At 38.7% G+C, this 18,428-nt stretch overlaps 1 protein-coding gene across 5 annotated transcripts in view; it reads left to right on the forward strand.

The window, feature by feature from the left end:
- The window catches only part of herc4 (HECT and RLD domain containing E3 ubiquitin protein ligase 4), a 107,687-nt gene that overhangs the window by 26,976 nt on the left and 62,283 nt on the right, over nucleotides 1-18,428 (forward strand). For 4 of the 5 annotated variants that reach the window (XM_059947333.1, XM_059947335.1, XM_059947334.1 and 1 more), the window contains exons 8-10: nucleotides 7,374-7,516; nucleotides 8,173-8,240; nucleotides 12,154-12,278. In XM_059947333.1, the coding sequence (XP_059803316.1) occupies nucleotides 7,374-7,516; nucleotides 8,173-8,240; nucleotides 12,154-12,278 (336 nt within the window). Of the gene's footprint in view, nucleotides 1-7,373; nucleotides 7,517-8,172; nucleotides 8,241-12,153; nucleotides 12,279-14,894; nucleotides 14,975-18,428 lie in introns of all 5 variants that reach the window. The other variant, XM_059947337.1, reaches the window with a different exon arrangement.

An 18,428-nucleotide genomic window follows, 5' to 3' on the forward strand; every position in this document is an offset into this window, starting at 1 on the left:
TTTGAGGAAGGCTAATTTCAGTAGAAGAAAGTAGGAGTAGGTTTGCTAAGCTGGACTTCATTTTCAGTGATGTGCCAGAATTTCCTCATTATTTCACTGGAGCAGATTTTTCTATAACTTTTATATTATAGCCTTGGATGTAACAATTCAGTGCTTACAGCTCCCTGTGATAAAATTTATCAAGTTTTGCTCATGCTATTGCTCATTATAGCTCATTGTAAAATTTTTAAGCCTGCCTATTCAATGCAGCTACTTCTATAATCAAAACAAATGCCTTCTTCCTTATTTCAGTTTATTTATAATTCTAACTCCAATTCCTTGAATTCTACTTATGATATATGGACAGTAACAGAAATGCTGTAAATACAGGAGAGGCAGAATTCCAAAGAGAAGCATAGTTAATTTTCCAGGTCAAGGGCTTTGCCTTAGAATGGGAGAAAGCTAGAAATGAACCAACATCGCAGAGAAGGGGAGAAAGGCAAAGACAAAAAATGGAAAGGTTTAAAATAGCATAGAAACCTGGAGAGACTGAACGACACACATCTTTTGTTGAGATAATCAAAAGGAGAGTGAAAGAAGAGAAAACGAAAGGAAAGTCTGTAGGAAGTGTAAATTATGTTTACTTTCTATGATCTGAACATGAGGTTAGCAAGGTCTCCCTTTGCTGTGCTTAGGATGGAGGTGAGCTGCTTTTTTTTTAATCACTGTAGTCCTTTCGGCAAAAGCTTTCCAACAGTGTTGTTTGATAGGGCATTCCAGAAATTAGACTTAGTGATGCTGGTAAAATGGTGATTAAGTTTCTCAATCAACAACAAATTTCACAAGCAACACCAGTGATAATATACCTGGTTCTGAACCTGCAGGATATAGTATTTCTGCATACCTGCTGCCCTTGTTTTACTTAGTTTGTGAGCTCACAGGAATAGGAGATGCTGTTGGAGTAGCTATGATTAACCACAGTGTGTTCTGTAGACTTCATACCCTCAGTGGCTACTTTTATTACATACACCTATTCATTAATGAAAATATCTAATCAGCCAGTAATGTGGCAGTGACTTAGTGCACAAAGTTCATGCAGATATGGTCAAGGGGTTCAGCTGTTGTTCAGACCAAACATCAGAATGGGAAAGATCTAAGTGATTTTGACCATGGTGCAAGACAGGGTGGTTTGTGTATCTCAAAAACTGCTGATCTCAGAAGATTTTCACACAAGTCTCTTGTTTACAGTGAATGGTCAGATAAAAAACGTCCACTGAGCAGCAGTTTTGTGGGTGAAAATGCCTTGTTAATTAAAGAGGTCAGAGAAAAATGGCCAGACTTTTAAAGCCTTCAGGAAGGTGGCAGTAACACATTACGATAGTGGTTTGCAGAAGAATCTGAATGCACAACGTGCTGAACCTTGAATTGGATGGGCTACTGTAGCAGAAGGCCATGAACATTTATGCAACTGAGTTGACTAGTCTGATAGGTGGGATACCAGTCAAATGAGCTGCTTTGTTCTTAGTATTTTCCAGTTGTGTATTTTTAGCACTGCATTCCTTCAGGCAAGTAAAAAGTAATTCGTCATGATATTGATCAATGTTTTATAGATGGGGGAATGGCTCTGGTGTCAGAAGATGAGTCATTGGTTCAAAACACCCAGCCTCAGCCATGCTCTTGTGGCAACAATATTTATGTGCTGGTCCAGTTGCATTTCTGGTCAGGCTGACCTGCAAGATATTGAACATGGAGACTCTGGGGTGGTAATGGCATTGGATATCCAGGGTAGGTGTTAAGACCTTCTCTATTTGAAGATGCCCATTGTAAGGCATCTTTATGGTAGAAGTGTTACCTGCCAATTACAATTCAGCCCATGAATGTGTTCTTGGTCTCACTGCAGGCAAATATGGGCTGGTTTATCTGATGAAGCAGCTGAGAATGGAATGAGTAGTCATTAGCAAACTTTTGCTCTTGTGGAAGGATGGTCACTGATTAAAACAGCTGAAGAGTCCTAGAGCCCTACTGCACTGAAATGACTCTTCAGCCTATCTTGTCCATGCTGACCTGATCTTCTGCCTCATCCTGTCGATCTGTATCCAGACCATAACTGTCCAAACTCCCCATATCCATGTACCTATTCAAATCTCCCTTAAAATTTATAACTAAATCTGCTTCTACCATTTGTACTGACAGCTCATTCCACCATCATACCACCCTTTAAGTGAAATTCCCGCTCAAATATTTCCCCTTTCACGCTAAATCTGTGACATCTAGTTTCTGGCTCACCCAGCCTGAGGGGAGAGGGACTTGTGTTTACCTTATCTATACACCTCAATTTTGTACACCTCTAAGATTTCCTCTCATTCTCCTGCACTTTAGTGAACAAAGCCCTAAAATGTTCAACCTTTTCCAATAACTCAGGTTCTCAAGTCCCAGCAACATCCTTGCAAATTTTTTCTTGTTTATTTTTCAAGCTGATTTTATTTTTTCTGTAAGTAGGTGATCAGAACCGCACACAATACTCCAAATTGGGCCTCACCAACATCTTGTACAACTTTGACGTAACATTCCAACCCCTAATCATTGACATATAATGTAAAAAGAAGTGGTCCCAACACAAATCCCTGTGGAACACTGCTAGTCACCAGCAGCCAACCAGAAAAGGTTTCCTTTTTGCCTGTTCTTTGCCTCCTGCCAATCAGCCAATCCTCTAATCATGCTAGTATCTTTCTTGAAATGCTATTTGGCTCTTAAGCCTCATGTGTGGCACCTTGTCAAAGGCCTTCTAAAAATCCAAGTATACACCATCCATCAATTCTTCATTGTCTATCCTGCTTGCTATTCATCAAATAATTACAACAGATTTGTCTGACAAGATTTTCCCTTAAGGAAATCATGCTGACTACAGCCTATTTTATCATATGCCTCAAAACTACATTCTTAATCAACTCCCAATATCTTCCAACCACAGAGGTCTATAGTTTTCTTTCTTCTTCATTCGCTTCTTGAAGAGTGGAGTGACATATGCAATTTTCCAGTCCTCCGGAACCATGTCAGAATCCATTGATTCTTGAAAGATCATTGTTAATGCCTTCACAATCCCTTCAGCTGCCTCTTTCTGAAGCCTGGGTGTGTACAGTCTGGTCCAGGTGATTTATTTATTTTGCAACCTTTCAATTTGCTTAGCAGCTTTCCCCTACTAATGGAAACTTCACAAATTTCTGTCCCCGGCAATCTCAAACTTCTGGCATACTGCTAGTGTCTTCCACAGTGACGACTGATACAAAATACTTATTCAGTTCTTCTACCATTCCTTGTCCCCCATTACTATCTCTCCAGCATCATTTTTCAGTGGTGTGATATCTGCTCACACCTCTCTTTTACACTTTCTATATCTGAAGAAACTCTTGGTATGCTTTTAATATTATTGGCTAGCTTACCTTTGTATTCCATCTTTTTCTCCTTTATGACTTTTATAGTTGCTTTCTTTTGGTTTATAAAAGCTTCCCAGTCATCTAACTTCCCACTAATTTTTGTTCTATTATCTGACCCCTCTTTAGCTTTAATGTTTGCTTTGACTTCTCTTGTCAGCCATGGTTATGTCATCCTGCCTTTAGAATGCTGCTTCTTTGGCATGTATCTATTTTGCATCTTCCAAGTTGCTCCCAGAAATTCCAACCATTGCTGCTCTGCCGTCATCCATGTTAGTGTTCCTTTCCAATTAATTTTGGCCAGCTCCTTTCTCATGCCTCTGTATTTCCCCTTAAACCACTGTAATACTGATACATATGACTTTAGCTTGTCCTTTTCAAGTTACAGAGTGAATTTTATTAAACTGATTGCTCGGCCCCTAAGGGTTCCATTACTTTAAGCACTCTAATCAATTCTGGTTCATTGCACAACACCCAATCCAGAATATATTTAAGAGGAAGATAGATATGGCCCTTGTGGCTAAAGGGATCAGTGGGTATGGAGGGAAAGCAGGTACAGGGTTTTGAGTTGGATGATCAGCCATGATCATACTGAATGGCGGTGCAGGTTCAAAGGGCTGAATGGCCTACTCCTGGACCTATTTTCTATGTTTTAATAGCTGATCCCTTAGTGGGAACAACCACTAGCTGCTCTAAATAGCCACTTCATAGGGATTCTAGAAATTTCACTTCTTGGGATCCAGCGCAAACCTGCTTTTCCCAGTTTACCTACCTATTGAAATTCCCCCATGACTATTGGAATACTGCCCTTTTGATATGCATTATCCTACACTATAATTTATAGACCACATGTCCACTGTTGTTTTGGGGGTCTGTTTATAACTGTCATCAGTGTCTTTTTACCCTTGCAATTCCTAAGCTCTACCTAACAACGATTCTACAACTTCCAATCCTGTGACACCTCTTTGTAATGATTTGTACCTTCCCTTGAAGAGAGCCCAATGATCCTTCCTCTGCTTCTTGAGCCAAAGCATCAGCTACCCACTTAACACTGGCCTGCCACAATGGTCCCTCTGCTTGACCCTAACTTTTTATTACTGATGCCAGTTAACTAATTAACCAATCAATTTTCAATGGACAATTTACAAATTTGCCTCTTCTAGGCTCCTGCTAGTTAATACCACAGAGTAGGTTTGAGACTCACCTCTTTTTAAAAACTCCTGTATTTGCTCCCAGCTCCTGCAGTGGTGTCAAACAACTGGGATAATTGACCTCCAACAGCCTAGTTGTATAACAGAGCTGCTGTGTGTGGAATTTGCATATTTTCTCTAAGGTCACTGTTTCCTATAGGTATTCTGGTTTCTTCTTGCATCTGAAAAATAAACAATTAAGCACTGTAAATTGCCCCTACAATGTAGATGAATGGGAGAATGAGAGTGAGTTGATGAGAATGTAGGAACTGTAAAATGGATTGGGGTAAGGTTAATGTGAAAATGAATGCTTGATAGTCTGTGCAAACTCAGTAAGCAGCAAGTCTTGTCCCTTGTGCTATATCTCAATTACCTCTTTTATATGAAGTGTGACTAAATTTGTTGATAGGTGCCAGCATTGGAACAGTTTGTTAAGAATGAAGATAATTCTGGAGCACGAATATTTTCTGGTTCCTTAACCTTTGTTGTCTAAGCATTTTTTGACTATAATGTGCGGCTGAGGAATGCCGATCACTGATCACTAGGAAGAACTTCCCTTGCTCATGTTTAACTTGATACCATAAGACTTGAGGGGGGTGGAGGTCAGGTGTCAATATTGAGGACTCCAAAGGCTACCACCACCTGCCTATACTACTACTGCTGCTGCCTCTGGTTAATCAATCCTACTGTCCAGGCAGTATGTACCAGGAATTTTGATAAGAGGATCCTGTGTGAAGTATTATGTCAAACTGCTGCTTAATAATTCAGTGAACATGCCTTTATGTATATACCTGTCTCTTGATGTTAGTGAAGAGGACTTGACAGGATGACTGGGCTAAAAGGGACTTTTCTAAATCATAATTTGGTGTCCAGGTCAATACGCACTGGCCCATCTACTTTATTCTTTCTTTCTTTGTAGCAATGATAGCAGAGCAGTTTCCTAGACGTTTCAGAATGTGTTGTAGAGACACTGTCATGGCATGGGTTGTGTAAGATTGACAGATTTACTCCTGCAAAGAACATTGATATTTACAGTAATCTGGTAATTTTTGTGGTTATCGTTACTAAGACTAGTTTTTGCAATCTCCAGGTTTTAACTGGAATTAAAATTGCCACGATGTGATTTGAGACTATGCCTGTAGATTACTAGTTTGATAATTTAACCACAGGAAGCAAGACATAGAATTTGAAATAAAGGAAGAGAAGCTGAAAAATACTACTAAAATTCTGAGACACAAACTTACAATATTCAAGACTCAATGCTGAAATTATTGAAGTCATTGTTGATTCTTGAAAGTTGAAAGTTCAAGCTGTTCCTCAAATTAAGCCTAATTAGATCTGTAGACAATGGTTAGATTAGAGGCAGTTAAAATGGAGATTAGATTGAGAAAAGTGAACTGAATTAATGGACAGTTGAATTTCAGGATTACACGTGCAGACTGTTTGGGTTTTTGCAACAGATCATTCTTCACAATTTCTGACATTTCATGCATCTCTGGGTGGCATGGTAGCAAAGTGTAGGCAATGAGGATTCAAAAGGAGTTTGTACATTCTCCGCATGACAGCATGGGTTTTCTCTGGCTGCTCTGATTTCCTCCCACTGTCCAAAGAAGAGCCAGTTGTAGCTTAATCGGTCATTGTACATTGCCCTGATTATTGGGGGTGGGGGGTGGGGAGGAGATTACTGGATAGTGTGACTCGGAAGATCCAGAGGGCCTATTCCATGCTGCATTTCAATAAATAAAGTAAATTCTCAGGAGCGTTTTACCGCCGTCTCCCATCCATCTCCCCTTCTTTAACTGACACACTGAATCATCTTTCATTTTTACTGACAGCTACTGCTCTTCTCATAGCATTTTCCCTGAACACCCATCCTGTACTTCAAATGCCTGAACACTCCTTCAACGTACAGCAGTATTTGTACTTACTGCATTTTAACCATTCGTAGTCGTATTGCATTCCCTTTACATTAGGAAATGGAGGTGTAAATTGAGTGACTTATTTCTAGAATGCTTTCTCTAGGCATAGCTGTTGTTCACCACTAGCATTTACGAACCTCTCAGCTAATGCCAATACCAATGTGTCAACAGAATTGCTTCTGATTTCCTCCCTATTGCAGACCTTTTTTATCCTTTATATCCTCATCCCCTCTACTATATTAATAGGGCTTGATTCCTGAGTTTCTCCCTGACTCCACCCCCACCCCTTTGTTTTGTTAAAAGGTCATTGACTGGAAACATTAATTCTCTTCTTTAGGGGTGGTTTCTCTCTGCATAGGTGCTGTCTGACTTTAGTATTTCCAGCTTTTTCTGTTTTCAATTCAGCTTTCCAGCATCTGCAGTATTTAGGTTTGGAATTGTGTTTGAAACAGATTGCCACCTGACAAAAGGATCCTGGTTCTTCTTTCTTGATAGTAATATGATTAAGAGAGTCACTTGCTTCTAGAATTTGCCAAATGAAAATTAGAGATAGAAAGAGTGGTCTGCTTGGTCAGGATACAATCTAAGCAGTAAAGGGAAAAGGCACTTCTTTTGAATTTGATTGTCTAAAACAACGTTAAAAGAAAATATGCTTTTGGAATTAATATTTTACATTATTTAAACTCAACGCAAAGAGCTCATGCACTAAATACTTGATTTCTGTATTTGAAAATTGAAAATCCCCTTGTTCTTTTTTAGCAAATTCATGGCCCAAATTAGAACTTCGTTTTACCTTTATGGTCGGTTAACTAAAATATGATTGTTTTTATTCTTGTCTTTTTTTTAAACAAAAGGCAGCACACACTAGCATTTGTTCCATCTTCTGGGAAGGTTTATTCATTTGGTCTTGGTGGAAATGGTCAACTAGGAACTGGTTCTACAAGTAACAGAAGAAGTCCTTCTACAGTGAAAGGAGCCTGGATTCCTTATAGTCCCAGTAGGTATATGCTGTTATTGTTTTTTAATTGTATTAAATTTTCCGGTATACTGTTCCTCCAAATTTATTGCTTTTTAATTTTGCATTAGTCATATCAGTATAACAAAACAGTCTGTTTTCTGAATAGCAATGATTGTTCTTTTTTTCTAAAAGCTGTATACTGCAGATACTACAAAACTGAAAGAAAAATGGAACTGGGGAGGGGTTATTGACCTAAAAATAATTGCCCCTTTTGTCTCTGTTAATGCTGCCTGATATTGTCTTTCCAGCATGTTCTCCTTTTATTTCTTTAACTATAAAATTACTAAATTTCAGTTAATATCCACTTTCTCAGAGGCTGCCTCAGGCCAGCTTCAAACTAAATGTAAGCATAGAATCTTATAAAATTTCACAATTTTGAGCAATTTAGTTAGCATTTCCCTGCCTAAAATGTAATCATGTTCTGTTCAGTCATCATAACGTTTAAGATGATGTTGCGTTTGTTCCATTTATATACAGGTTTTCTTCTGGGTATAACCAATACTTTAAAAAAAACTATGATTTTGTTATGTTATGAAGATGCTTCAACCTAGGGGTTGGAAGTACTTAAGATGTGATCAACATCTTACAGAAAATGTAGCATGTTAATATTTTATCCTTTTAATTTAATATTGCAGATACTCAAGACTATTTTTTTGTGAAAAGAATTTACTCTGGAGGAGACCAAAGTTTTGCATATTTGCAGGTAAAATAAAACATTTGAAATATTTCTTGATCAAGATGTATTTTTGACATTATGATCTGTAATTTTCTTAGCTCAGCAGGGAGACTAAATGTTTCAAATAGCAAGGAATTTTCCTCATTCTCAAAAGTATGACATTAAAATAAGTATTTTGTGTTTTCTGTATATTAAGAAATAATGCTTAGAAATGCACATCTTAATGAATCAAAACTACAAAAATGGGTTGGAACAGACACTGTTGATGAGAATTTGGAGGAGGTTGATGCGGAGGTTCGAATTTGTGGAGGAGGATCGATGGAAGCCATATAGTGAATATAAATATCAGATAAAGTTAATGTTGATTCCTACTTTTCCTTATCACGATTCATTTGAAGGTTATTCTTTTCCCTGACTTGACATGCACAAAGCTACGGGCAATTAAGTGATGTTGGATAAAACAGAGTGGGATAGTAGACTCGAGAAAATAAGCTACTACAGATGGTAGAGTAATGCACACAGAACACTGGAGGAACTCAGCAGATTGGATGGCATTTATGGAAATGAATGAAATTTGGGCTGAGACCCTTCCTCAGGACTGGAAGGGAAGGGGGAATATGCCAGAATAAGATGTTGGGGGGAGGGGAAGGAGGGCAAGCTAGAAGATGGTGGGTGGTGACATGAGATGCTGGGAGGTAATAACTGGGAAAAGACACAGGACTGGAAAGGGAAGAGTGATAGGAGAGGAGACTGGATCATGGGGGGAGTGGGAGATAAGAGAGGCACAGGGGCACCGAGGGAAGTGATAGGTAGATGAGGAGAAGAGGTAAGAAACCAGATTGGGGAAAATAAAGAGGAAAAGGGGAGGAGGGGGAAAAGAATGCTGAAAGTTGGAGAAATCAATGTTCATGCTATCAGGATGGAGTCTTTCTAGATGGAATATGAGGTGTTGCTTCTTCCACTTGAGAGTGGCCTCATTGTGGCAGAATAGGAAGCCATAGACAGTCAGGTTAGAATGGAAATTGGAATTGTTGTTCACCAGAAAATACCATTTTTTGTGGATGGAGCTGAGGTCCACAACAGTTGTCCCACAAAGTTCGTCAGGTTTCACCAATACGGATCTGGATTTCCAGCATCTGCAAGATCTCGTGTTAATGTACTAGAAATGATAAACAGCTGGGAAAAGTTTCAAGGAAAAATTTATGTTGATGTTATATTCAAAAATATAAATATATCCCAAGATTCATGAGAACCCTCTAATGAATTTGAGTATGCTCCTGAGCCTGGTTTGGGGAAAAAATACGGAGCACAACTATAACCAACATGTTGCCACAGTGTGCACTAAATTGCCTAAGAGAGATGGCATGAGCATATACATTTTGCTGAGCCATAATGGAACTAAGGAAAAAGAAAATTGGATATAGCTGGCAGATTTGCTAGAAGCTTTTAGTAACATCTGGACACTGTAGATTATTGCATTACTAATAACAAGTTTACAGTTTAGTCAACCATTTTTTGGTTGATTAAGACACTTGTTATCTGGGTGCAATTCTTCAATGGAAGCACAAATATATTTGCCAACTGTATCCCAAATAGTTTAAAAAGTCTGAATATACAGTGGATTCCAGTTAATTGAGGCACATCAAGCCTGGTACATTATGGCTCAATTAAGCAGTTACATCAATTAGCTGAAGTTTCATGGAATAGTTAAAAAGGTATAGAAAAGGCAAACTACTGTTTAACTGAGTAACAAATTAAGTATTTAATGAAATGTAGAACAAATTAGAACACTATGAATACTACTATAGTACGATAAAACTGTATTGCTTCATAATAGTTATCGACAAAAAAATTCATTCTTCTCTGCTGTTTTCTTTCGACCAAACAAAATCAGCTGAGATACCTAGTGCAGATAATGGGCTGTCTTCTTATAATGTTTTTGATGATTCCATCCTCCAAATCTTCTTTTTCATTGTAAAATTCAAAGTGACTGTTAATTCCTTCAAATTTTTCATAGTTTCTAACTTGTTGAAATAGTGAAATTATTTCATTTTCACTCCCAGCTGATTCTGGCATCTCCAAGCCTACGTACTTAAAACTGCAAAGCCCAAAACAGTTATGAATTGTCTTGCTGCTTATTTCTCACCAAAATTATTGCTTTTTGAACACAAATAAATGCAACCGACATAATTAAAATTGTTTGCACTAAGCGCGGTGTTATGTCTAATGACCACACAAGTGCAGACACTAGTTAGATAATGTTTAGCAGCAGTCTCCTGTCCCAACTAAATGGTGTAGTGTTCCAAATAAATGAAGGGCATCTCAATTAGTTTTGTTCTTTGAGTTGTCCCAAATAAGTGGCTGTCCCAGTTAACTGAGGGCCCAATTAACCAGAATCCACTGTATATCCAAAACAAAATTCAAACAAAAAATGGGTTCATTAGAATGGTTTTATAATGCACATTTATGATTCAAACATTTGAAAGTTAAGATATTGCTTTATGTAAAAATAAAATTTAAGTTGAAGAAACAAATTCATATAAAATGCCAAAGGAACTCAGCAGGCCAGGTAGCATCTACGTAAATAAGTACAGTTGACATTTCAGGTCAAGACCCTCCATCAGGACTGGTGAAGGGTCTTGACCCAAAACGTTGACTGTACTATTTTCCTTAGATGCTGCCTGGCCTGTTGAGTTCCTTCAGCATTTTGTGTGTGTTGGTTGGATTTTGCGCACCTCCACATTTTCTCATTTGCAGGAACAAATTAGATGTTTGTTAAAACATAGTAGCTGGTCCTGAAGTTTGGCTTGATAGCTCCAGAAAGGTCAATGGCTGCCACCTATTGAATAAATTTCCTTGGTGCTAAGTTACAGACTTGTATACAAACAAATACAGAAATTCAGGAATTGGATTCGGAAGATTATATTTGATAGTTACTTGGATTCTTAGAATCTGACAGCAGAGCCAAGTCATTTGCGGTGTCATAGGAAAGTGGCATCCATCATCATTGACCTTCACCATCTAGGCCATGCTGTTTTCTCCGTGCTGCCAGAAGAAGGCACAATCGCCTCAGGCTTGCACCACTAGGTTCAAGAATAGTCTATCATCAGGCTCTTGAACAAAAGAGGATAACTACACTCACCTGTTGAGATGTTCCCACAATCAGTGGTCTCTCTTTAAGTACGCTGTATCTTGTTATTTCATGCTCTCATTACTTACTGCTTTTTTATATTTGCATTTACACAGTCTATTGTCTTCTATGCTCTACTTGTTCTTTCATTGATCTTGTTTACAGTTGCTTTTCTATAGATTTATTGAGTATGCCCAAAGAAAAAGAATCTCAGGGTTGTATATGGTGATATGGATGTACTCTGATAATAGATTTTACTTTGAACTTGGATCATTCTGGAGAATCTTTTCTCTGATTCTGCGCCATCTAAGATCACATTGACTTCAATAAGGAAAAAAATTGGGAATAGCAGGGTTTTAATACTTTGCTTCACTTAAATATTTCAGGGGGTTTGTGGAATATTTTGGTGTACTTCAATAACAAATTTTAATGCCTTTTATTGCTTTTGCTTTAAAGCATCTTGGTGTCATAAATATTTTTAAAAAATATTTAAATCTTTTATGCAAACAAAGCCTTGCTTCCTCAGCCTTGCTAGCTGTTCACATTTTCAAGAGTATTTTGACGGTGGGGCCTTCATTGCTGGAGGGACTGCTGGACTTCAGAAAGAGCTGGGCCAGTGAAATATGCCCAGTTGAGAACAGTGTGGTGAACCTGTTGCCACGAATCAGCTTCACCAGCACCAACCATGTTCAAGGGTTAATTTTGTTGACCAATGCTCAAGAATAATCACTGTATCACATTTATTCATATTTTCTCTAGTACCTCATTCAAGTATCCTTTTTCACCAGTTAATTGTTGTTTCTTCTCAAGAATTCCATGCCACCAGATGACCTCAGGTTTCCTAATCCATCAAAACACATACTAACAATAAATGAGCCAGTCATCCAGAAATGGATGAGCTTTCCTCCAGGAAGGATTCCTTCGGAGGCAGCCAAGTAAGTAGCAGTGCCTCTGTTTGATGTGTTCCATCCATTTCTAAATTCTTGGCATGTTATTGTTATTTGATTTTGTTCACCATATTACTGTTCCTATAAAATATTTTAAATGTAATATGCAATGAAAGAAAGAATCAGAGTGACACATTGACTTGATACAAATAGTATCAAAGGTGGGATTTATTTTGTGAATAGAGGTATAAACATCTGAAGTTGCATAATGTTAAGAACTGTTTCCTTGAATACTTAGAAAGTTAATTGATTATACGGGATAAAATATCTTTACTTCTTCAATGTAGATACGCATTCTTTTCACTTTACTACTCATGTACTGTAAAGTCTGCAGAATCTGGAAATCTGAAATAAGTGTGGTGGAAAGTTCAGTGAAAAGGAATGTAATTTTATTTAGAGATACAGCGCATAAGACATAGGAGCAGAATTAGGCTATTTGGCCCATTCAGTCTTCTCCACCATTCAATCATGGTTGATCCTTTTGCTTTTCCCCCTCAGCCACACTCCCCAGCCTTTTTCCTGTAACCTTTGATGCCATGTCCAATCAAGAACCTATCAAATTCTGCCTTAAATACACCCAACAACCTGGCCTCCACAGCTGCCTGTGGTAAAATTCCACAAATTTGTATCCCTCCTCATCTCTGTTTTAAATGGATGCTCCTCTATCCTGAGGCTGTGCCCTCTTGTCCTAGACGCTCTCACCATGGAAAACATTCTTTCTACATCTACCATGTCTAGGCCTTTCAACGTTCAAGAGGTTTCAATGAGATTCCAACCCCCCCCCCCCCCCCCCCAACCATCCTTCTAAGTTCCAGCAAGTACATATCCAGAGCTATCAAATGTTCCTTGTATGATAACCCTTACATTCCTGGAATCATGTTTGTGAACCTCCTCTAAACCCTCTCCAATGCCAGCACATCTTTCCTTAGATGAGGAGCCCAATAATGTCCACAATACTCAAGGTGAGGCCACACCAGTGCCTGATAAAGCCTCAGCATCACATCCCTGCACTTGTATTCTAGACCTCTTGAAATGAATACTTACATTGCATTTGCCTTCCTCCCCACCAACTCTACCTGCAAGCTGACCTTTAGGGTGTTCTGCACAAGTACTCCAAGACTCAGATTTTTGGATTTCCTTCCCATTTAGAAAAGGTCTGCACATTTATTTCTACTACCAAAGTGCATGACGATGCATTTTCCAACATTGTATTTCACTTGCCACTTTCTTGCCCATTCACTTACTGTTGAGTCCTTCTACAGCCTACCTGTTTCCTCAACTCTACCCGCCCCTCCACCAATTTTCATATCATCTGCAAACTTGGCAACAAAAGGAGGCCCTTTGAGCCACACCACCAACTACCTACCAATTTTTAACCCTGACCTAATCAGAAACAATTGATAATGACAAATTGTCCTACTAACCGATACATCTTTGGACTGGGAGGAAACTGGAGAGCCTAGATGAAACCCATCCATTCCATAGGAGGATGCTACTGGTACATAGTTAGTGCAATGAATGCTTGCCTCATTCTCTTCCATGTAAATTAGCCATCATATGCTTATGGTATCAATTGTAGCTTCTCTTTAAATTGCATCCTGGAATCATTTTGTTAATTTAAAAAAATGTTAACACTTACAAATATAAAAGTAATTTAGTAAAATTTGTATTTGTAAGCCTCGGTGTTTCTGTTATAAGCAATGGTTTTTGTATTTTTTAGTTTTGAAGTTTAGATCATCACATTGGGAATAACAGTTCTTGCAGCCTTTCAGTGGAGCCTGCTCACTATTGTGATTGCAGTATGGAGCCACAACGAACTTCATATTTTGTTGTATGCATCTTTGGGGGCCCAAAATGGCATGCTAGTACTTAACTGGTAACAGTCTGTCGTTCAGGATTTAAGGCTGTCATACATTTGTTTCTTCAAATTCTTACATTCATAGAACTCGTAAGCTTTTGCAATCATTGTGCCAGCTAGTCATACAAGCATATTGCACAAAACCCTATTACATTAGATTCAACTGCGGGAGAGAAGGACATGTAGGTGAAGACAGCAGAAGATCTCTGTAGTGGAGAGATGCTTCTGTCTGTTCAAGCCCCTATGCTGATGTGCTGAGTTCTGGTCACCTCACTATAAGAAGGATGTGGAAACTTTAGAAAGGGTGCAGAGGAGATTTACAAGAATGTTGCCTGGATTGAGGAGCATGCCTTATGAGAATAGGTTGAGTAAACTCGACCTTTATTCCTTGGAGTGGCAGAAGATAGAGTTGACCTATAGAGGTGTATAAGATGATGAGAGGCATTGATGCTGAGGATAGTCAGAGGCTTTTTCCCCGGGACTGAAATGGCTAGCATGACAGGGCAGTTTTAAAGTGCTTGGAAGTAGTTACAGAGGAGATGTCGGGGTAAGTTTTTTATGTAGAGAGTGGTGAGTGCGTGGAATGGGCTGCTGGTGATGGTGGTGGAGGCAGATATGATAGGGTCTTATTTTTTACTTTTTTTTATTGAGTTTTTAAATAATTACAGAAAGAAAAAGAAAGTATGTTTTAAAAAAAATACCCTTTTCCCCCTTCCCTTAACCCTTCCCCCCTAACATCCCTATAGAAAAAAAGAAAGAAAGGAAAAAAGGAGTGCCTGGATATCGGAAGATCCCCACATGCTCCATGGAGTTCGTAATAACCTTAGTGTGTATATATATTTATTTCTTTCCCCAAATAACCAATTATTTTATCTTCGGAGCACCTATATATTTAATCCTGTCTTTTGTAAATAAGGGTGCCAAATTTTCAAAAATGTTTCTTATTTATCTCTTAAATTATAAGTAATTTTTTTCAAGTGGAATACAGCTGTAAATTTCATTCTTCCAACGATCTATACTTAAGTATGCATCCGATTTCCAGGTAACTGCAATAGCCTTTTTGGCTTCTGCCAGTGCAATTTTTATAAATTCTTTTGATATTTATTCAAGTTGGATTTCGATTTTATCCCTTCAATGTCACCTAATAAAAATAATATTGGATTATGTGGAAGTTGTGTTCCAATAATTTGTTCCAGTAAAACTCTTAAATTTGTCCAACAAGGTTGAATTTTAGAACAAGACCAAGTAGAATGTAAAAAAAGTACCGATTTCTTGGTTACATCGGAAACACTGATCGGATAAATTTGGGTTTAATTTATTTATTTTTTGTGGTGTAATATATAATTGATGTAAAAAAATTATATTGCACTAATCTTAACCGGACATTTATTGTATTTGTCATACTATCAAGACATAGTCTTGACCAATTTGTTTCTTCAATTTTAATATTCAAGTCACTTTCCCATTTTTGTCTTGACTTACGGACTCCTTGTTTAATTGCCTGTTTTTGAATCAAGCTATACATACAAGAAATAAATCTTTTAGTCTTTCCTTTTTGAATTAAAGTTTCTATTTCATTAGATCAGGGGTGGGCAAACTTTTTGACTTGAGGGCCACAAAGGGTTCTAAAATTTGACGGGGGCCGGACGAGGAGCAGATGGACGGAGTGTTTTGGTAATACACCTCATAAGAGAAAATAAAATATCATGGGATATGTAGAAAACATGTGCTTTAATTTCAATTGAAAATGAACAAATGCATTACAACAAAATATCTGTCTTTGAAGTCCCATGGTATTTAGCTATTTATTGAAATGACTTTTAAAACACTGAAAATTAAATGAATAAAATACAGCTTTTTTTAATAGCAACAGTTATTATTTTAAAGCACTGAAAATTCTGTTATCCTTCAAGATATTATCATCAGCACTCTCCTCCTGATTGTCTTTATTTCAAAAACAGTAGGAGATGCAGGTCTACTTGTCCTGCTCCTTCTTATTCAATTGTCCCCTGTGCCAAAACTCAACAACGACCCGCACAATGACAAAGCAGGGAGAGCGCGCTGGTATACGGAGCTCTGTGCTCGCAAATCCCCGCAGGCGATCTCTCTTAGCCGGAACGCTGGCTAATTGTGAGCCGGTTCAGATGTGCCAGGAAATGGGTCGCCACAAGGTCACAAAGTAAAGTGCAAATGTGGAGTAATACGCTGCACCTCAACAAAGGTCAATGTATATAGAGTGCGTCATCTGTTGGGAAAACGCCAGAATTGCGGGGAGAAAACATTAACAAGGTTTATTAATATTATTTCATCAAGTTCTGCGGGCCGGATTAAAAAGCTTAACGGGCCGCATATGGCCCGCGGGCCGTAGTTTGCCCATGCCTGCATTAGGTGATAGGGTCTTTTAAGAGACTCCTGTACATGGACCTCAGAAAAATAGAGGGCTATGAGTGACCCTAGGTAATTTCTAAGTAAGGACATGTTTGGCACAGCTTTGTGGGCCGAAGAGCCTGTATTGTGCTGTAGGTTTTCTATGTTTCGATTGACTTCAAGGGAAGTTTGGACTGTGGTGGGTGCTTTCACTCAACTAGGTTCAGCACTGTGAGTAATGGTTATACCCAGCTTTGGAAGAGATGAGCTCCAATGGTTATGTGCGCATTTAGATGGGTCTAACTAATGGGCCTTTTTTTTTCTTTCATTCAATAACTGTTTGATAACACTATCATTAGAAAATATAGTTTCTTTATAATTTTATGCGGTGTACGATTGTTATATCTTGCCAACTGTAATTGTGTATGGGTAGTATTTACACAACAGCCACTCAACTCAAGGTTTCTTTAATCGGAACATCATGACATTCCTGTTTGGTTGAACCCCAAATCATACCGACCCTACTAGATATATATTGTTTATCAAAGGTGGCCCTCTCACCTCTGAGTCATGATACTGTTAGCAGAGGAGCAACTGAGCCAAGTTTACACGTGAGCTTGGTGAGAGGGTTACATTTATGGGGGCTCATCCTGGATTCCTTGGATGCTGTGTGACTGCTATATAGAAGTGATAAAGATACTTTATTATGGACACTGCAGAGATTAAGCTTCGGTGCGACTCAAAGAGCCTATGTTTGTGTTTGTGTTCTGAGCGGAGTGGGTATCTTAAGCCCTGAGGACCTGCTTATTAAAGTGCTAGGTGCTGTAAAAGTGTTGGGTAAAGTTGCACTGATTGAACGGCACATTCAAGGATGTTGTGTTAGTCCAGTCTAACAGTGATGGGACTGAATTTGTGCTGCCTGACATGCTAGGAGACCCTGGAGAGGTGGGGCCATGGGCAGTCCACATTTTTTAGAGAAGGGGGGGAAGGTAGCCAAGGGAGAAGACCTTGTTCTCATCTCTGTGAGATGAGGGAGAAGAGTTGTCTGATGTGAAAGGTCTAATGGGTTCTTCAGTGGTTGATTTAAATTCTGAATTGGTTTCAGCTATTACATCATTGTTTGATAAATGCTAAAGCGTACCTGCGGAGAGCCAAAATTATCATAGGCTGGGAGTGTTCTCTGGAGTCAAGCCCACACCCGATGGAGAAGAAAAATATGAGGCTTAGGCGGAGTAGACGTCTCAGTTGTTGAATGAGTGGCAGTGCTCAGATAACATGAAAAAATAGATTGGTAGAGAATTTAAAAGGTCCGGCAGCTGATATTGTGAGGTTCCTAAAGGCAGAAAATCCATTAGTCACGTCAGCTAATTACTTTCAGCAATGGCAAAAACATCTCCTAGAGCTTGCAAGTGCAACTGATCTCAAGATGAAGTTTAGCCACACATTCCAGGAGGAAGAGAAGCTGTCTGCCTACATTTTCAGGTTGGAGAAATGCCTGTATTGTTTGTGTCACAAAGGGGGCATTCAGCTGTCTGAGAGAAATTGCTTGAGAATGGAACAAGTTGTGAAGGGTGCAGTTACATGACATGATTGCTCTGTATTCAAACAACCCAAGACATATCCTCCTCCTCCTTTTAACGAGTTACTCAGAAGTCAGAGAGGAGGAAAACAGAGAGAAGTGGAACATTTCCAAAACCAGGGTAGTGTCTTTACTGGTAGCCTTTGCTGCTAAAGTGACCTCTGACGACACAGATAGAGCTTTTGAGGAATGAGGTAGAAAACTTGGATCTGAGCTGATTCAATGGATGTCTGCTTATGTTTTGGCTAAACGTAATACGTCCGCTGGGAAACCTGACCCACCTGTAGGATTTATGACAGGGACTGCTACTGAAAAGGATCTCTTGACTAGAGAG

Source organism: Hypanus sabinus, chromosome 22, assembly GCF_030144855.1.
Source record: "Hypanus sabinus isolate sHypSab1 chromosome 22, sHypSab1.hap1, whole genome shotgun sequence".
In the NCBI taxonomy this organism is placed as follows: domain Eukaryota; kingdom Metazoa; phylum Chordata; class Chondrichthyes; order Myliobatiformes; family Dasyatidae; genus Hypanus; species Hypanus sabinus.